This window comes from Lepidochelys olivacea, assembly GCF_965140295.1.
Source record: "Lepidochelys olivacea isolate rLepOli2 genome assembly, chromosome: 15".
Taxonomy (NCBI): domain Eukaryota; kingdom Metazoa; phylum Chordata; order Testudines; family Cheloniidae; genus Lepidochelys; species Lepidochelys olivacea.
This window is the reverse complement of record NC_140425.1, coordinates 12213720-12234964: the sequence shown is the minus strand read 5'-3', so window position 1 is coordinate 12234964 and position 21245 is coordinate 12213720. Positions and strand designations below refer to the sequence as shown.

Here is a 21245-nt window from a genome sequence, read left to right as displayed (position 1 = left end):
AGCCCCTGGTGGCCAATGGGGGCTGTCCCTTGTAAGAGAGGCCTTCATTGGAAAGTCCCCAGTCCTTGTAACAGATGCTAGAACTGGTCCACTGGGGGTAGAGGGGCATGCCCGTAGAAGGTTTTGCAGGGGAGAAGCAGGCACTAGCCTCATATTTTCAGCCTCTTCTGTCAAACGTGACTCCACCCACTCCCCTCACCCATTGCTGAAAGCTGCTGTCTCATTGGTGTAGATAGGTTCAAACTATGTCAAGACCCATGTGCTTGACCACTTGTTCCATCAGAGTCTGTCCCACTTTCTTACAAGAGGCACTGAACCTGAGTGACCCAGCCCGGCAGCAGCACAGTCCTTGTTGACATCAGCTGCGTGGGGCTGCTGGGGGAGCTGTGTTTGACACCAGTCATCAAACATGGAGGAAAATCCTAGGACAGGCACAGCTTTACTGACCATACGTGAATAAATGAAGAGCAGAGATATCAGTAAAGCAAAACTTAGAAACACCAAATTGCAGGGTTTCTTCCTTTCTTTCACACGATTGAAGTGGCTTAATATAAAAGTCTGTGTGTTTATACAAATCCATAGTACTGTAGGTCAGCACTCTTTGTTATCTTCATAATCGCTGCAGAAATGGGGGCTCAACTCCCGGTTACACTAAGGGACAGATTTTCAAATATATTTAGGTGCCAAAAATTGCAGATGGGCACCTACTAGGTTTTTCAAAAGCACGTATGCAGCTTCGGTGCCTAAATCCCACTGATTGCAATCCTGCTTAGGCAAGTCTGAGAATACACTTGGCACCCAGCTGCGCCTTTAGGTGACTGAAAATCTGCCCTCAAGGCCCCGGAGCAGAGAAGCAAAGGCTCAGATTGTTCACAACACTGCACTTTAATATTTTATAATGTTAGAGCCAGATTCTGATTTCCATTGCACGGGTGTAAATCAGGGCTAACGCCACTAAGTCAATGGAGTTTACTCTGGATTTACTGGAATCTAACCTTTATTGTTTATTGAGGGACTTTCTGCAGCTCTCTCATTAGCCATTCTCCCTGAACACATTCACCATTGCTGCTCGCTGATCACTGGTGACCTCTGAACACGTTAACTTTAATTGGCCAAAATGTATCAGGAGAAATCAGGTACAACTCCATTCCAGGTTTACACCCTTGAAAATGAGAGCAAAATCTGACCCAAGGTTTTTAAACTAGGTATTTTCTTTTCTGTCAGTCTTGCTAGGTGCCACCATTCGAGACTGTTGCTACACATGGAAAAACAGGCACTTAGCTCTAAATTTTGCTCTTGCTTACCCCAGTGTAAACCAGGAATAACTCCTCTCAGTTCAGTAGACTTACTCTGAATTTACACTAGAATGACAGAGCAGAGTTCAACCCTTACTGGCCAGTCGTGGTGTTGATCTTTTACTGGACTATTTTATACTGCAATAATTAAAACTTACATCTGCTCTGAAAACAGAAGATCCTCTTCACCCTGGAATGCGTGAGCAGCACCAAATAAGCCAGGCCACCCTTTGTTCTTGGCCTGGTTCCTTTTATTCTGAGACCTAATTTCTCTGAAGTGGTTTGAAAAAGACAAACTAATCATTAAAATAATAATAATAAAAAAATGAGTGACAAGGAACCTTAGGAAAGACACTTTCCACACACCAGTGTGAACATGATTAGTTAAAACCAATTTTATTCTGCCTCTCAATGACAATTTTTTTACACCTGATAATAATGCAAGCTACAAAACATTTGTAATCAGTGAAACAGTATCCAAAAATCATTAAGAAGTGTTCAGAATGGGGCAGTTCCTGGATTACTGAAGTCAGTGGCATACAAACTCCTAATTGGGCAAATTCTACCAGTGTAAATCCTGAGTGAATCAATCAACTTTGTGGAATGACTCAAGATTTATACTAGTGTCATTCAGAACAGAATTTACATCACTGACTTCAATGAAAAAACAGAAATTGGCCACCATGAAGGCAGAAACAAACAAAAAACCCCACAGTACAATTCTGTTAAAAACCTAATCTCAGTGCACAGAAAATACACTCTGTTGCCGGATGTCTGCTTTGACAGGCACAGGTTTCTGAAGATTATTCCTTTGCAACAGCGTAGCTGTATTCATTCCAGGCATTACTCTCTTCTCATTTATGCCTGTTTTATACCGGTAAAATCCAACTCTTTTCAGTGGATTCACTCCTGAGTTACACCATTGTGAATCAGAGGAGAATGAGTGTAAATTGAAGTCGTAGTAATAACTGAAGTCAACGGAGCTACAACGACTTACCCCAGTGGAGGATGTGGCCCTCCATGTTAACCTTTACTGCACTTCATCCTTCTGGGGCATGGATTATTTTGCTTAAAAAAACAAATTTGTTCTCTTAAGTTTTCAGCTAAGAAAGTGCAGTTGTATTGTCCTGCATTCTGGTATTTGTTTAGAGGCAGAACCTGCCCTCCTTAGGGTGCATCTACACAGCCCCTGGCAGCAAGCCCACCACCTCCCTAGGCTTCCGACTCCAAGCTCCAGCCCAAGCTGCCACTTCAAAGCGTTGTCTACACAGCTATTTTTATACTGTTAGTGCTAGCTGGAGGGTGTTGACCCAGGCTGAGAGGTTCTCTACCCTGGGCTGTGTAGATGTATCCCCATTCTTACTGAGCAGTACCTCACTCTGCGAGCAGGCCGTTGTATTATTAGTCCGATGCTACTCAGCATCGCCCAGGGTGGCAGGATCTGTCTTTTGATAAGTGCGCTGACATACAAACGATAGCGGCAAGATGAGTTGGTGAATTAAACACAAACACTAATGAAGTGGGGCACAATCCGATGAACTGATTTGCTAGAGACACTGTAAAAAATGGACTGACAAGCACATCGACTAAAATGCACCTACTTTGCCAGAAAAAAAAAAAGAAGAGAAAATGTGCTTATAGACACAGCGCGGCAGAGGAAAAGATGCTTAGTGCACATTCAAAGCAGGAGGGGGGACAATGCAAGGTGGCTCAACAATACAAGACAACAGATGTGAGAGATCGTTTGGAGGAAATGCACATAGACTCACAACATGGGACAAGAGAATCCCTTCATAATCAAGTGATTGAAATCAGCCTTCAGATGTTGGGAAAAAAAAAACCCAGGTGAAAGACAGAAAAGCTCGGGATGACTCAGAAGGAAAGAACTGCAGGTTCAGGGTGATTCTATAGCAGATAAAAACGGACCATAAATTCGTTATTTAGTATGATTATATGCTGAGGCAATTTTAAATTATTATACAAATCTTTCAGGGCCCAATCCAAAGCCCCATGATGTCAATGGGAGTCAGACTACTAGCTTCACCGGGCTTAGGATGAGGCCATGAACCATGTGCTGTAAACAGTTGGTTTTGTGTCACTAAGTTCAACCAGTGAACACCCATGGATTCAGGGCACCCTCTACATACGAGAGAAAGTAAAGTCGGTCACTAAGGACCAAGACCCCACCGTACATTAGCATAGGAGGGTGTGCATTGCTCTATACCAAGATTCTTTTTCAAATAAATAACTTTGCACATCTGGTCACACCACTTTGATGTGCTAACTTTGGACTATTTGTTCATCCACCAGCAACTTGCCTCTGGAGAGGGACTTGGAGGGTCAAATCTAACAGTCTGGAATGAAGGATTTTTCCCCCTCTTCTTCACACATTTCCTTCCCAGAGGTTTAGATAATGATAATCCTTCATGGTCAGTCCTGGTCTTCAGAGAGCATGCTGCAATGGCACAAAAACATGTATTTTTGAGAGAGAGAGATCTGCATTTAAATTATTCATTCTACAGGCCTAATGGATGCATTATTTAATGGCGCTTGTTCCTATTAAACAAATATCCCAGTGGATTAGTGGTTCAATGTACTTTTGAAGCAAAGCATTATGTTTCCATTGGCATCAGTCTACTCTCAGTCAGACCTGAATTTTTAATCAGGGTTACCTAAATCAGTGTAGGCTAGGATCGCCTGATTGCCAGGAAACAGTCTAATGTTTGCTAAGGGGTGAGTCAACATTTGGAAATGGGCAATAGGAGCTCTTTCGCCTTAAACTGTAAAAATCAGCCAGGCAAGAACATGGTTTTGCAGGTGACACCAATGTCTGATATTGTGGCAATGCATTATGGGTTGTCAAGGTCCTTATTCAAGGCCTGATCGCCCCTCCGGTGGGGCATGGGTAGGGGAGGAAAACTCTGAGAGGTTCCCTTTATGGGGTTTCCTCCCAATTCTTGTGTTGAGGGCAGGGCCTGCCTGCTCCCCAGAGAAACAGCAGCTGTGGCCCTCAGAACTCATGGCTCCCCCAAGGGTTATTCTGATCTCACAGGATACTCAAGGGAGCTGGGCTCTCTGTTGATCCCCCTCCCTCTTTTCTGGACAATTTCCATAATGTTCCCCACAAGCAGCTGCCCCAGGAACGCCTTAAAGGAGATGCCAAGCATGGAAGAGGGGGCTCCACGAAACAGTAAATGCAGCCTCAGACTGTGTTTACTCTTTAGCTGGGCACCGAGCAGGACTATGTCCGGTCCTCCATGGAAAGGGCAACATCTGGTGCAGAGGGTGCCCCCCATGCACAGGTCTGAGGGAAACAATTGGGCCATCATTTTTTATTCAGTTCTTACTCAGGGAAATCTCCTCTTAAGGCTGGAGAGAAGGCTACCTGAGTCAGGACTTAAAAGGATTCTCTGCAATTCTCAGGACCAGGCTAAAGATAAATAAGGACTATCAGGCTTGCCCTAAGTTTTGCTGGGGTGCCTAAATTGTGCCCAATCAAAGGGGCTTCACTACCAATCTGCCAAGAGCTGGGGCTTCCCTTAGCTTATGGAAAACAGCAATTTGCAGCCAGCCTTGTCTTCTAGATAGAGGTGCAGGCTGCAGAGTTCACAGGTCTGAGCATTCAGGCTACATAGGCCACTCCATTAATAAATAGGAGGGAAGCTGCAGCCATGTCTGTCTCCATCCATTGTGTCTTGTCTAAGATTGGAAGCTCTTTGGGGAAAGAACCGCCTTTTTGTTCTGTTTGTCCAGCACCTTGCATAATGGGGCCTTGGTCACTGGCTAGGGCTCCTTGGTGCTACAGGAATGCAAATAATAATAATTAGCCAAACTTTGGAGACCCTGCCCTAGGTGTGTTCTTTATCCTCCTGTCAGAATGCTGATAACACTGAACAGCCCGGACTCTCCTTGCAACTATGCTATTTGGTTTATAAATACCTTTAACGTGATGCCTGTGGGCTGGGAGAAGGCATTTGTGGAGGGATGGATGTGTGGTTAACATCACAGTGACATTAATGTTGGAGGAGGATGCACGGTCAAGCAGTCTGAGACCAGAACAGTGCGTGAAAAGATCTGGGTTCTGTGCCCACCTCTACCAGAGACTCACTGTGTAACCATGGGCAAGTCACGTCATCTTGCAGCTCCTTAATTTATCCCATCTGGAACATGGAGAATATAATTATTTCAAGACTCATAGGGTCATTAAGGGTATGTTTACATAGCCTGGGACAGTGAACCTCCCAGCCTGGGTGAAGAGACTTGTACTAATGGGACTCACGATAGCGCTCTAAAAAGATCTGTATAGAAAACGCTTTGGAGTTCCAGCCTCAGCAGCAACTTCAAAGCGCTGTCTACACAGCTATTTTTGGACCACTAGCATGAGCCCTGCAAGCCCAAAGTCTGTCGACCTGGGTGGGGAGCTCACTGCCATGGGCTGCATGGTCATGTCCCGTGAGGCTTAATACACTCATGATTGTCAAGTATTTAGAGGGCCTCAGGTGGAAAATGCTACGGAAGTGAAGAGTATTATTGTTAGGTATCTTTTCCTTCCGAAGAGTAATTGATAAATTAGTAAGAAAAGATCTCAGTGTACACTGTGCCTGCCAATTGCATAATTGCTTAATCCTGTTCCTTCCAGCAGGGATTGCCCAACACTAAATCATAATGTCTGTGGATTAGCTGAGGCCCTATGATCGTTAAAAGGGAAAGGACTAGTACTTTTAATGGTTTTAGAAAGCCTGACTGTTCCCATATTTCCTCTATGAGCCATGGGAAGCGGTTACTTCCTGAAAGCTCTCTGGGACTTGCATGGGGTGAAGCGCCGTCTAAACAGAGATTAAAGGGCGAGTCAAAAGGTCTCGCTCCTCTGCGTGAATGTTAAAATATCCTAACAGTTGGGATGAAATTCTAAAGAAGCTGAATACAGACTGCCCTCCTCATGTGTCCATCCACCAGCTGGAAACTCGATCCGCCCTTTGGCAGCTTGGTTCCTGACAAATTGGGAGGATGAGCTGTTGATGTGAATGAAAACAGCTCCGAGTGCCTGTCCATTGGCAGGAACCCCTTGAATTCCTTCCCTTTAATATTTTGGCCACCCCTCCTCATCCTCAGGCTGTCTGTATTTCAGTCAGGTCTACACATCCAGGTGAGTGTTTTTACTTTGCTGTATCAGTGCTTAGTGGTTCCCCACATTTCTACTCAGCTCTCTCCAACTTACATTGACTAGTAAATCCCTTCGGAGACCCGTACCAAAGAACTGGTCTTTAGCGGGCACGTTTCAGTGCTTAATGGGAAAACAAAACAAATTTGATCTCTAACTCTGCTCCCAGCGGTGCCCTCATCTTGAACACATGTTAGAGTCAAACTGAAGTGGTTTTAAAAATAAGGACCGTAAAAGGCTGTATAAAATCACAGATTAATCACAGAATCAGGAGCCAATCCAGTCCTGCTGCAGAGGGCGAGGGGTCTCCCTTTCGAGCATAGCATAAATATGATAAATAAATATGCTTTTAAAAAGAAAACACTGGTGAACTGGGGCCTCCCTCATTTCACTGCTGTGACCTGAGCTCAGGAGTCTGGGTCCTCACTGTGGCTAGTGAGACCGGAATGAAATCTGTCGCTGCCTCGACTGCACGGTTGTCAGCAGGAACAGAACTGTAAGACCCTCTGCTCCACAGATCCAGGTCTCTGTCCCCTGCACCAAAGAAGAATCCCCATTCACTATTGCTGGGGCAGAGATTAGAGCTTTGGTAGGCTGCACGCACCAGCAGGTGACATGGGGCCTCACCCAAATCCCTCTAAGGTTGGTGGAAAGACTCGTCAACTGCAATGGACGTTAGCTCAGGCCCATGATGAGCAGGTCCGACATTGGCACACATCCCGTTCACTCTGACGAACCACATTATGGCGTAGTGATGGCCTAACGCGGAGTGAAGGGAACTGATCCCTGTTTAGGTCTTAGGGGGTATTGGCTCCTGCAGGGCAAACACAGCTTTTTTCACCTAGATAAAATGCCTTTAGCGTCACACTTGGGGCTAAACTTGGTGGTGAGGTAAGCAGTGGCTCAAGTTACATTTTAGCAAGTCTGTGTGAGTGTCAGTTACATACCGAAGGAGTGGAAGGGGTTGTGTACACAGGGAAGGAAACTAACAGGAGAGACTAGGTATAGCAAGGAAGGGCCTTCTTTATCTGACACCTTCTGTCAGGCCTTATCTGCATTGGGAATAGCCCCGCTTCAGTAGTCAATGTCCAACTAGCACTGGCTCCGAAGCCTAGACAAGGACATGCCAAAGTTTGCACCGACTGAGATAATCGAGTCTTACCCTTGCACGATTAGTTCAACTGGTGAAAAAGTCGATCATGCAAATACAGAAACAAAACTCAAAATCTCATTTGGCCTGATCCTCAGCTGGTATAATGTGGAGTAAGATCCACTGATTTCAATGGGGCTGTGCTGATTTATACCAGATGAGGATTGGATTTATGCCCAACGAGACTGTCAACTCTCCAGAGTTGCCCCAGTGAATTGAGAAAGTAAATCCATCTTGTTTAGAAAGTATCCAATTTAAACCAAACAAGAATCTGTTTCCTCTGAGGCTGGTGCTGCTAAGTCTGTACTCTGCTAACGATTTGGCATCTAAACACTTTGTGCATTTGTTTTATTTTGAAACAACATTTCCGCGCAAAATTTAAAGGGGAATCTAAACACGTCTCATTCGACATGTACTAGCTGTGAAATCTATTAACACAGCTAAAGTGACCGCAGTTCCAAACAAATGACTGGGCAGATGGAGCAGTGGTTTAGAAACTCCAAACTGTGGGGTGCTTTAGCCTCTCAGTGTCCTACCGAACATTATGTCTAGGGACGCCATACTCCCTTAACCAGGCTGTGCCTCATCCTTTCTGTCAGATGTCATTTCCCAGCTTAAAATGGATGTTTCCCACATGTCCTTGTGATGGGGTGTCCACCCTGCACATGGCCTGGACAGCTAAAATAGGCCCATTAATCTACAGGCTGCACCTGGAGGGGCGCTAGTGACTGGTAAAGACGAATGGCTGATGAAGCTCCACTGGGGAAGGAGCTGGGACAGGCTTATAAAGAGAGAAAGTTGGTGGTAGGAGGAGGGCTGCAGGGAGGAGCTGTGCTGTCACTCCCTAGAGGCATGGGGAGTTGGCTCAGTACAAGGAGGTGGTCTAGGTGGAGAGTGAGCCCTGGAAACTACAGACCCTGACAAGTAGCTGAGAGGGGGAAGCAGAGGAGGCTCCAGTGGTAACCCAGAGGTGGGCCAGATGATAGGGCAGAAAGGTCGGAAAGAGACCAGAGAAACAGCAACAAGACTGGACCTTGAGCAGATAGTGGTGGCTGGGTGTAGGGTCCCTGGGCTGCCGTCCAGGGTGGTGGGTGGGCCCAGGTTCCCCTATTGCCTGGGCCAGTTGGGCCAGTGGCCTTTGACATCTCAGAATAGGAGGACTATGTGATTTGGCTGGTGGACCGAATGGTGAAGAGGGAATAACCTGAGTCCAGAGGGAGAGACTGTGGGGCCAGCAACTGAAGGAGGAGGCCTCAAACCAGTTGAGAGCTAGTCCCCAGACAAGCCACAAAAGGAGGCACCCCAGCAGTGAGTAGTGAGCCCCATTTTAGCCCCCTAGAGAGAAAGTGCTATCCTTACAGACAGGTGAACAACTTGTACAGGTGACACTCAGAGCAGAAGCCCAGAACATGGCTCAGTATCTGCCTCCTGGTAAATCTTTACCATGAAAACAGACTAGACATTTCCCACCGTACATGGGCCAGCCTCCCAACTGCTCTAACTCTCCGATTGGTTCCTCAGGACTCGCCAGAGGTGTTGAATAAAACTATTCCGGCTATGCAGAGACGGGCAGGATTCCTCCGAGGGTAGGAGCTCACTGAAATATAAAGAGCTCTTCTCCCTTCTGAATCCACCAGTCCCCCTGATCTATTTTCAGTCTGCTGCAGAACAATCTTTGGCAGTTCCTATGATACGCAAGCTGCTAGCGGACCTCGCCACATGCTCTAGTTCTTCCCAGCTGTGTCTGATCTTTGAGCTCATCTGCAGGAGAGACAAGGCCCTTGTCAGAGAGAACAGAATTCTAGGGCCCAGAGGCAGCCTGATTCTGCAGGCACATTGCCTTAGCAGGCCCTCAATCTGTCACAGAGAATGACAAACCCTAGCAGTGGTCACTCCAAATCCATTCCTGTTCACTCCACAGTTCAGAAATGCCAGACTTGGCTAGAAAATTCAAGGGGAATCCCAACACCACCTACCAAATCCTGTTTCCCTGTTGAAGTTAAGGCGGGCCCTACAGTTAACAGAAAGTACAATTCTCGTCATTGTTTTGTGTCAGGGTGGAACATCCCCCATTTCCCCCTCTGCCACTGCTACCATCACTACCCCCAACAGCCCAGCCCTGAATTACTAGGAGTTTCCAGGCAGCCGAGGATGGCTTGGTGTGTGTACCACTGGAGCCTTCCTACAATTCTGATCCAACCACTGGTCAGAGGGCTTGCTTCCTCTCCTGCGGGACTGAGCACATGTTTATATTTAGGGACGGAGGGGCCAAAAGAGAAGATGCTGGAACAAACTGCTAACAGTGGCTGGGATTATGAAAGGGACCTAACGGAAACAGGTGTAATTCAAAAGGAGTCTGGGTCCTTTGAAAATCTCAGTTGTAAAGTGCAAGTCACCAGATGGTCTTAATCCAAAGCATTCTGAAAGAACTTAAGCATGACGGGGCTGAGCTGCTAACAAAAATAGGGACTCATTAAAATCAGCGACTGGACCAGAGTAGCAGCAAATATTGTATGCATCCTAAAAAAGATGCTAGGGATGATCCTGGGCATTACAGGTCAGTTAAGCCATTATGTCAATAACAAGTAAATTGGATGAAGCAATAATGAAAGAATTATAAAACACTGAGCTGAACATACAAATCAGCCTGGCTTTTGTAAAGAAAAATCATGCCTCTTTAATCTGTTCAAATTCTTTGAAGGAATCAGCACAACAGTAGATAAGGAGAAGAGGCAGGTATAATTTAATTGAAGCTTTATGAACGCCCAAGTGAAGTCATCTGCAAGCTCTTCAAGAAACCAAGTAGTCATGAGAGGAGAGGTAAAATTCTGCAATGGGTTGGAAACTGGCTACAAACAATAAACAAAGAGGAGGAATTTTCCAGGAGGTTAATTGTGGGGTGGCCCAAAGGATCCATAATGAGACTTGTTACTAAATATCTTTATTAGTTACCTGGAAAGGAGATGAACTGTAAGGGGGCAAAGTTTACCAGTGACCAAAATCATTTAGGCTAGTTAAGTCTTGACAAGACTGAGAAACTTAAGAGGGAGCTAGCAATGACTGATGATGGGATAACATGACAGCAGGTGGAATTCAGTGTTGATAAACACAAGTTAATGCTGCTTGTACATGCTGCTGGTCCAGGTTTTTCTATTCACTATATCCTGTCAGAAAAAAAACAGTACACACGTCATAGTACACAGCTCAGTGAATACATCTACTCCACGCACAGCAGCAGTCGTCAAATAAAGCAAACACCAGGCTACTTTGCACCAATGTAAAGGGGCCTTAAAGTCAGTATAAAAGCAGTTTTCCCACACAGGTCCTTTTCCACTACCAATGTAAAGTGGCCCTGGTGTAAATGATAATCAGGCCCCAGGTGTTTGGATGGATTAAGAGTGAGACAGATAATATGGAGAATATTATAATGCCATTATTTATATCAATGTTACACTCTCCACTGAAACACTGTGGGCACCCTCATCTTGAAAAGCATTTAGTGTTAAATAGAAATGGTCCAAAGAAAGGCAACAAGAATTAGTAGATGCACAGGAAGACTTCTACTGGAGAGAGATTAGAGGTTTTCACACTAGGAAATGAAGACTGGGAAGTGAAGAACATAAGAAAGGCCATACTGGGTCAGACCAAAGGTCCATTTAGCCCAGTATCCTGTCTTCCAACAGTAACCAATGCCAGATGCCCCAGAGGGAATGAAAAGAGCACGCAATCATCAAGTGATCCATCCCGTCGCCCATTCCCAGCTGCTGGCAAACAGAGGCTAGGGACACCATCCCTGCCCATCCTGGCTAATAGCCATTGATGGACCTATCCTCTATGAATTTATCTAATTCTTTTTTGAACCCTGTTATAGTCTTGGCCTTCACAACGTCTTCTGGCAAGGAGTTCCACAGGTTGACTGTGCACTGTGTGAAAAAAATACTTTTGTTTGTTTTAAACTTGCTGCCTATTAATTCCATTTGGCAGCCCCGAGTTCTTGTGTTCTGAGAAAGAGTAAATAACACTTCCTTATTTACTTTTTCCACACCAGTCATGGATTTAATAGACCTCTATTATATCTCCCCTTAGTTGTCTCTTTTCCAAGCTGAAAAGTCCCAGTCTTATTAGTCTCTCCTCATACGGCAGCTGTTCCATACCCCTAATCATTTTTGTTGCGCTTTTCTGTACTTCTTCCCAGTCCAATATATCTTTTTTGAGATGGGGCACCACATCTGCATGCAGTATTCAAGATGTGGGTGTACCATGGATTTATATAGAGGCAACACGATATCTATCCCTTTCTTAATGATTCCTAACATTCTGTTTGCCCCCCTCCTTTTTTTTTTTAAACTGCTGCTGCACATTAAGTGGATGTTTTCAGAGAACTATCCTCAATGACTCCAAAATCTCTTTCTTGAGTGGTAACAGCTAATTTAGACCCCATCATTTTATATGTATAGTTGGGATAATGTTTTCCAATGTGCACTATTTTGCATTTATCAACATTAAATTTCATCTGCCATTTTGTTGCCCAGTCATCCAGTTCTGAGAGATCCTTTTGTAGCTCTTCGCAGTGTACCTGGGACTTAACTATCTTGACTAGTTTTGTATCATCTGCAAATTTTGCCACCTCACAGTTTACCCCTTGTCATAAAAATAAAGGGAAGGGTAACCACCTTTCTGTATACAGTGCTATAAAATTCCTCCTGACCAGAGACAAAACCCTTTCACCTGTAAAGGGTTAAAAAGCTACGGTAACCTCGTTGACACCTGACCCAAAATGACCAATGAGGGGACAAGATACTTTCAAATCGGGGTGGGGGACAAATGGTTTGTTCTGTGTGATGCTTTTGCCGGGAACAGATCAGGTATGCAGCCTTACAACTCCTGTAAAGTGAGTAAGTAATCTAGCTAGAAAATGTGTTAGATTGTCTTTTGTTTAATGGCTGGTAAAATAAGCTGTGCTGGAGGGAATGTATATTCCTGTTTTTGAGTCTTTTTGTAACTTAAGGTTTTGCCTAGAGGGATTCTCTATGTTTTGAATCTGATTACCCTGGAAGGTATTTACCATCCTGATTTTACAGAGGTGATTCTTTTACCTTTTCTTTAATTAAAATTCTTCTTTTAAGAACCTGATTGATTTTTCATTCTTCTTAAGATCCAAGGGTTTGGGTCTGTGTTCACCTGTACCAATTGGTAAGGATTATCATCAAGCTTTCCCCAGGAAAGGGGGTATAGGGCTTGGGGGGATATTTTCGGGGAAGACATCTCCAAGTGGGCTCTTTCCCTGTTCTTTGTTTAAAACACTTGGTGGTGGCAGCATACGGTTCAAGGCCAAGGCAAAGTTTGTTAACTTAGGTTAAAAACTTGGGGAAGTTTTTAACCTAAGCTGGTAAGAATAAGCTTAGGGGGTCTTTCATGCAGGTCCCCACATCTGTACCCTAGAGTTCAGAGTGGGGAAGGAACCTTGACACCCCTTTTTCCAGATCTCTTATGAATATGTTGAATAGGATTGGGCCCAGTACAGACCCCTGTGTGACACCACTATTTACCTCTCTCCATTCTGAAAACTGACCATTTATTTACCTACCCTTTGTTTCCTATCTTTTAATCAGTTACCAATCCATGAGAGGACCTTCCCTCTTATCCCATGAGAGCTCATGAAGAAAAAGTGGCATATCACGCAGATATCGGAAAAAGTCAGTTGGGTGCGCCTGTTTGCACATTCTCATTACACAAGTAGAGGGAGAGCTACTGCCCAGTCAAAGGATTCCTCAGAGATGAACGAGAGAAGGAAAAGAAATGGAGAGGCTGGGCAGTAAGAGAGCGGGGGAGCCCAGTGAACCCTACCGCCTTGGTCTGTGATCCTATCAGATTTCAAGCAAAGCAAGGCAAGATTGGGCTACTATTTGGACAGGAGACCTCTAAGGAAACTCTTGGCTTTGAGTCAGTACAAGAATCAATATCTTGGCATACTGCTAAAGGGCACTGAGCTACTGGAGGTTCTCTACTTCCAGTGAGCTAGACAGCTAAGTCCCTGACCTCATGGCACTTTTCATAAACATAGGTGTGCTGTGTCCAGCCTCCTATGTAATTGCAGCCTATTTCTTTAACTTGTCCCTGAAGTCATTGTTCTGTCTGAAGCGGTTGTGCACTGTTAAACAGCCACGGCATTCCACTCCCCAGAGATGGCTGTATTTCAATGGTGGCTGAGGTGCTCTCTCTTTACATGTTGTACATTAGATTGTAAAGCATTTTGGACGCTATAGGGAAGGAAGGGGTTCTGTAGAGGTTAGATGCTAATAAATGGATTTAACTGTGTGGAATGCACATCGCTAAAGAGAAAAGAACATATTGCACAGCCTGAAGAGAATATATTGTTGTCCTAATTATTTTTGTCCTGTTTTCATTATCAACGTGTCCTCTGATAAATCATTTTAGAGAAACAAAAAAGCACTTGTTTCTCCTCCAGGGCTACAAAAAAAGATAAAATCTGATCATATGTACATAGCACTGTGTGTGGACAACTTTCACAAATAGCAAGGCAATGAGAATCAGGAGGTTGCTTTTTGGCATGATTATTGCTAGTTAATACCAAAAAATGAATCAGTAATCACATCTCTTCTCCTGTTTGGCAATGTTACAATAGATCCTGTGTCTCTTTTCTGATCCTGAAATTTGGTATTTATACACACTAGAATTTTGCATCTGAGGAGATCCATACACTTCATTTTACAGGTAGGGAAACTGAGGAATAGAGCAATAAGTGACTTTCCCAAGGTACACAGTCAGTGAGTTGCAAAGGCTGGAGGAGATCCCAGTATGCCTAGTCAGTCAGTCCTCTGCTCTAACCACCAGACAACACTACCTCCTTTTACTTCTAAATAAGAAATAATGCAAAAATTGCTCTTTTAGTTAATGAGAGTGAACGCTTGAATTATAACACAACACTATGAATAGTATCAGTCTGTCATAGTTGTCAATCTCTTATAATGAAGCTCTTGTTCAAGGAAGAGCTACTTGTATTGGAAATGACCAAACTTTGCTTACCGTTGTGAAGTGAACTACACAATAGATCCCAATAATCAGAAGGCCAATCATGATTGATGCAACAGCAACCCAGAGTGCATTGCGACCCAGTCTTCTTGATCCTTCTATGTCTCCTCGACTATAACTATTTAAAGCCTGCAGAACAGAAACAGAGTTTGTGATTATTGTTAAACAACTCAATCCACCCTCAGTCCAATGGACTTCACTAAAAGTTTAGTGCCCTGCATTTTGGGACAATATACAAGACTTCAGAATACTGAGCATTATTTTTAGAACACATATCTGTACTAAGTGAGGTTCATTGTAACAAGGGATTCTGGTTTCCAGTTTCTATTTTCACAAAATTTCAGGGCTTATTCTTGACTACTTTAGGTTTCAATTATGCAGCTCTCAGGTCTTGTCTACACATAAAAAATAATCTGGAATAAATTAGCATGTAAATTCAAAGTGGATTAATTATTCCTGATTAACTCCATGTGTGGATGCCAAAATGGATTAAATTAATTTTGAATAAGGCACTCTTATTCTAGAACAACACATGGAGTTAATCAGGAATAGTTAAGCAGGAACATCTAGTCCAGAATAACTCCCCAGGCAGACAAGCCTTTACTTCAAAGAGTAGCCCCACTGAAGTCATCAACATAAGGATTGCTGAATCAACTCTCCTCACACTCATTCCCAGGTGTTACTGACTTGCACAATCCTAGAAAAACCTTTTTTTCAGCTTTATATGAATTATGATTGTAAGCAGTGTCAGGATGAGCTCCACCCTGACATCTGGTGGTGAGGTGTGGCAAGTTGTGGAAAAGAACTTCAGGGGCCGATCTCATTTGCATAGGCACACCCACCACGCCTAGAATGAGACCATAGCTGCCCAAATGGTCACTTTGGCTGCTGTGGGATCCCCAGTGTCTCTGTTATTGGGGCAGGAAGAATAAATTGTTATAACCCTGATTATGGGAACTGTGCTTGGAACTGTACGTGGCCTTTTGTTATGATGGAGGGATTCACCATCAACTAAGTAGCACTCGCTAGGCAAGGGTCATGGGTTCCAAAACTGTGTGAATGGAGAGAGGTTGGGGACAAGTATTAATACTTGGTGGCATGGGCCCCTTGGTGAGGGCCTTACATGCTGATTGCACTTCCTCCTCTCTCCACTGTGGAATATCAGAGCTAATTTTGATTTCATTAGAAGTCTCGTTATAGGCTGCTGAGCTCACTTTGGGCTGACAGTGCACCAGCACTGGGGCTCCCCTACTATAAGCTGAATTCACCTAAGAGCTGAAATCACTGAGTGTTGTGTTAAGTAGTGGGGGAGCCTGAAGATATATTGTGGAGCAGTTTGCGGGATGGCTGGTGAAGCAGTTTGACGCGGAGCAGTGTGTGGATGGCAGGAGCTGCTTGTGGGCCGTGGAGCTGAGTGAAGGAGTTCGTGGGGCGGCTGGCGGAGCGGAGCGCAGCTGAGCGAAGGAGTTCGTGGGGCGGCTGGTGGAGTGGAGTGCAGCTGCGCGAAGGAGTTTTATGGGGCGGCTGGCGGAGCGGAGCGCCGCTATGGAGCTATGGGGCGGTCAGCTTCAGATCACGTAAGGTGCCTCTTACCCCCGTCCCATTTCCACCCAGGTTGGGAGGTAAAGCTCCGCCGATAAACTTTCGAACTCTGGGGCTGCCCTGACCAGGGACAGAGACTTTTGGGGCATTGGACTTTTGGGACTTTGGGTGATTTGGGGTTGCTGGACTCAAGAACCAAAGGGAAAAGGGCATGCCCCAATTTGCCTGGGGTGGGGTTGTTTTTGCTCATGGGTTGTGTTATGAATCCTGTTGGTGGTGTTTCCCCAACATAATGCCACATTGTTTCTCTCTGTTATTAAAAGACTTTTGCTACACTCAGACTATGTGCTTGCGAGAGGGGAAGTATTGCCTCTTGGAGGCGCCCAGCGGGGGTGGTATATATTTGTCCCAGGTCACTGGGTGGGGGCTCGAGCCGGTTTGCATTGTGTTATTGGAATGGAACCCCTAGATATTGAACCTGGCCCTTGTTGCTGCCAACTCTGACGGGCAGAAGGGTTACATTTTTGGGGGCTCGTCCGGGATCTCCTGGGTCAGTACCCCTCGCAAGCACCTGTTGAGTCATCCACTACATTGGGAAACAATTTATATTTTTTTTTTGTTTGTGCTTATATTTTGAGGAAATTACTGTTTGTATCATGGCTAATATGTCAGGTTTGTTGGGCCCTGGCTCAGCAGCTTCTAGCTCGGAGGCTGCAGCCTCGGCTGATGATTGGACAAAAGCTCTGGGGCAAATATTGGAAAAGGTTGTGCTGCCCCATGCTGAGTCAGACTCTTGTCGTAAGTTAAGATTATTTGCTGGGGAGGAGGAGTTTGAACCCTGGTTAGAGCATACCACTGAAATGCTGCAAGAGTGGGCCGTACCAGATGCAGAAAAGCGAAGATGCCTTATAGAGAGCCTTGGCGGCCCAGCATTAGATGTGATTCGCACCCTGAAGCTCATTGACCCTGGGGTCAGTGTGAAGGACTGCCTAGAGGCCCTTGAACACAACTTTGGGAGCGTAGAGGGCCCTGAAGACAGCTACTGTAAGTTCCTTAATTCCCGACAACAAAAGGGCGAGAAGGCTTCAGCCTACATACAGAGACTGGAGAGACTGCTTCAGAGAGCTGTCATGAGGGGAGCAGTGACTGCTGAGCAGATGGATCAGACTAGACTGGCTCAAATTGTAAGAGGAACTCAGTATCAGAACCCGATTCTACTTCATCTCCGGCTAAGAGAACGACGGGAACATCCCCCAAGTTACTCCCAGCTGATAAAAGAGGTCCGAGAGGAGGAAGAAAGGCAGGCTGCCAGTGAGTTTTGGGAAGCCCAAACATCGGAGCCAGCCAGCACAACACCACTGCAAATGGCCAGTGTACTGATGGTGAGCACCAGAGAGGAACTTGCCCAACAAATGCAGGTCCTGATGGAACGGATAGCTGAGCTGCAAAGTACCGTTGACCGAGTTAAGACTTCTAGGAATAAGAAGCCTCAAACTGTGGCGATTGAGAAGCCCGCACTTAGAGCCACCATCCCCCCCAGGCGAAGGGGGAAAGGTCAATTCTTCTGCTACCGATGTGGTCAGGATGGACACAGTGCTGCCAAGTGCCGTAATGAAGAAAACCCCTCCTTAGTGTATGGAAAGCTGAGGATCAGTTGGGAGAGATCCGGTAGCTGCCAGAGGGTCTGGGGACGGGGACCCCCCAGGTCTGCAGGATTTGAAGATTCCCCCAGAAAAGACTGTCCAGCTGGGATCCCTGCAGGACTGATAGGGCCTCGAGCAGAGGTCATGGTGAGGATCGAAGGGGTGGAGTGTAAAGCAGTGCTTGACACTGGATCTCAAGTGACTATTATATTTCAGTCATTCTACCAACAGATGCTTAGGCACCTGCCTATACAGCCACTGACTGGCCTTGGCCTATGTGGCCTCAGCATGGATGAATACCCCTATCAAGGGTATGTCATAGTGCACCTGGAATTCCCAGAGGAGGTTGCTGGGGTAAGAGAAGAGGTAGACACAGCTGCCTTAATATGCCCTGACCCTAAAGGGACTTCTGATGTGTCTGTGCTGATAGGGACCAACTCCAGTCTCTTCAAGGTACTCGCGGATTACTGCAGAAGGCGGGCTGGGGACCAGTACCTGAATACCCTGATGATCCATACGCTTTGTGCTGAAGCCTATAGGAAAATTGAGAGCGCTAAAAGGGACACATCTGAGCTACCGCTTGGGGCACTGAAGTACGCGGGCACAACCCCCTTAGTAGTGCCTGCAAGGACGGAGCAAGAAGTGCTTGTCATGAGTACCTGTCTGAAAGGCAGTAAAGGGACGTTAGCAATGATAGAGCAGCCGATGGGAGGAGAGCTCCCTGAAGGAGTGCTGGTCCCCAGTGGAGTCATAACCCTACCTGCTGAAGCCCAGGAAAGGGTGACTATACTGATTGCTAATGAAACGAGTCGTGATATTTTTGTGAAGCAAGGACAAAAGATAGCAGACCTCTTTGAGCCTGAGTCGATTGTAAAACCCCAGTATGAAACTCCAGTTTCGGCAATAGACCCAGCAAAGTTTGACTTTGGAGATTCACCAGTGTCCGAGGACTGGAAATATCGCCTGAGGAAGAAACTTTGTGAAAGATCCAAGGTGTTCTCACTGCATGAGTGGGATGTGGGATGTGCAAAAGGAGTAGAGCACAATATCAGACTACATGACTCTCGACCTTTCAGGGAGAGATCTAGGAAGATTGCTCTCTCTGAGATGGAAGATGTGCGACATCACCTTCAGGAGCTGGCTGCGAATGGCATCATTACAGAGTCCCGCAGCCCATACGCCTCACCCATTGTGGTAGTCCGCAAAAAGAATGGGAAAATCCGGATGTGTATTGACTACCGCACCCTAAACAGCCGTACTGTGGTCGACCAGTACACTATGCCTCGAGTGCAAGACGCCTTAGACTGTTTGCTGGGAAGCCAGTGGTTCTCTGTGTTGGATCTTCGAAGTGGATACTACCAGATCCCTCTGGGAGAAGAAGATAAGGAGAAGACAGCCTTCATCTGCCCATTAGGGTTTTATCAGTTCGAACGCATGCCCCAAGGGATTTCTGGAGCACCTGCCACCTTTCAACGTCTCATGGAGAAAGTTGTGGGAGACATGAATTTACTGCAAGTGTTAGTTTATTTGGATGACCTGATTGTGTTTGGAAGAACCTTAGAGGAGCATGAAGAAAGACTTCTTAAAGTGCTTGATAGGTTGGAGGATTATGGTCTGAAGCTTTCAATTGACAAATGCCAGTTCTGCAGAACCTCAGTGAAGTATGTGGGTCACATTGTGTCCCAAGAAGGTGTGAGTACTGATCCTGATAAAATAGAAGCACTCACTACATGGCCACGTCCAAGTAACTACAGAGAACTCAAGACCTTCCTTGGATTTAGTGGCTACTACCGCAGATTTGTGAAAAACTATGCTACGATTGTAAAGCCTCTGAATGATCTTACCAGGGGACATCAGTCCAGCAAGAACAAATCTAAGTCCAAGAATAAGGGGAGGTCCCCAAAGCCTCCTGTGCAGAGACACAATGGCCCCTTTGCACCATTTGGGCCACGGTGGGATGAGAGATGTGAAAGGGCTTTTCGAGAAATCATTACTTGCCTAACTCATGCTCCAGTCCTAGTTTTTGCTGACCCAAGCAAACCATTTATCCTGCATACTGATGCCAGTTTGGAGGGTCTGGGAGCAGTCCTGTACCAGGAAGTGGAAGGCAAATGTAAACCGGTAGCCTTTGCCAGCCGAGGATTGTCTGATAGTGAAACTCGCTATCCCACCCACAAGCTGGAGTTTTTGGCCTTGAAATGGGCCATCACTGAGAAATTTCGAGACTACTTGTATGGTGCTCAGTTCCAGGTGTGGACAGACAACAATCCACTGACTTATGTGTTAACAAGTGCTAAGCTGGATGCTACAGGGCAGAGATGGGTGGCCGCCTTGGCTAGCTATGAGTTCAGCATTCAGTACCGATCAGGGAGAAGCAATGTAGATGCAGATGCATTGTCCAGGCGTCCGCAGGCTCCAGAAGTTGCTGTGATACCCACAGATGGAGTGAGAGCTATTTGCAGTGTGAGTCGCCGAGAGCCAGAGGCCCGTGAAGACTTTCAGGGATGTGTTGCAGAAGCTTTGGGCCTGCCCCCTGAATGCATGCCTTCTGCTTCGGTGAACTATATTGCATTAGACCAATCTCCTTTGCCCATGCTCAATGCGGCTGACTGGCAAGAAGCCCAGCGGCAAGATATTGACATTCGTGATACACTACTTGCCAAAAGGGAGGGGCGAAGCCCAGCTGCGGTTGTCCCACCTAACCCGGAGGGTAAACTACTATTGAGAGAATGGACCAAACTAAAACTGATTCAGGGAGTGCTACACCGAATGACCACTGACCCTTTACAAAAACAACGAGCACAACTAGTGCTGCCAAAAAAGTACAGAGCCCTGGCCATGAGGGCCCTGCATGATGACTTTGGGCATTTAGGGATGGAGAGGACCCTGGAACTTATTCGTAGTAGGTTCTATTGGCCCCGACTGGCTGAAGATGTTCGCAGGAAATGTGAGACTTGCGCTCGATGTGTTCAAAGGAAAACTCTGCCCACGAGGGCTGCATATCTCAAGAACATCACCAGCAACAAACCTTTGGAGTTGGTATGCATTGATTTCTTGTCTGTAGAGGTAGACAAGAGGAATGTTGGAAACATTCTAGTAGTGACTGACCATTTTACACGGTATGCACAAGCATATCCCACACGTGATCAGAGGGCCACCACCGTTGCTCGAGTATTGTGGGACAAATATTTCTCAGTCTATGGATTCCCGGCTCGGATACACTCTGATCAGGGGCGGGATTTTGAGAGTCACCTTCTGAAGGAGGTGCTGAAGATAGCAGGAATTAAAAAGTCTAGGACAACGCCTTATCACCCCCAAGGTGATCCTCAGCCCGAGAGGTTCAATCGAACCCTATTAGATATGTTGGGAACTTTGCGACCAGAGCAGAAGGCAACCTGGAG

At 45.8% G+C, this 21245-nt stretch overlaps 1 protein-coding gene across 1 annotated transcript in view; it reads right to left on the bottom strand.

Moving 5' to 3' along the window:
* Positions 1-1700: 1700 nt before the first annotated feature.
* TMEM233 (transmembrane protein 233) overlaps positions 1701-21245 on the bottom strand; it is a 37023-nt gene continuing 17478 nt past the window's right edge. The window contains exons 2-3 of the mRNA XM_084649146.1: positions 14654-14788; positions 1701-3750 (exon numbers count right to left, since the gene is read on the bottom strand). Of these exons, the coding sequence (XP_084505272.1) occupies positions 3739-3750; positions 14654-14788 (147 nt within the window). The 3' untranslated portion in view covers positions 1701-3738. The remainder of the gene's footprint in view (positions 3751-14653; positions 14789-21245) is intronic.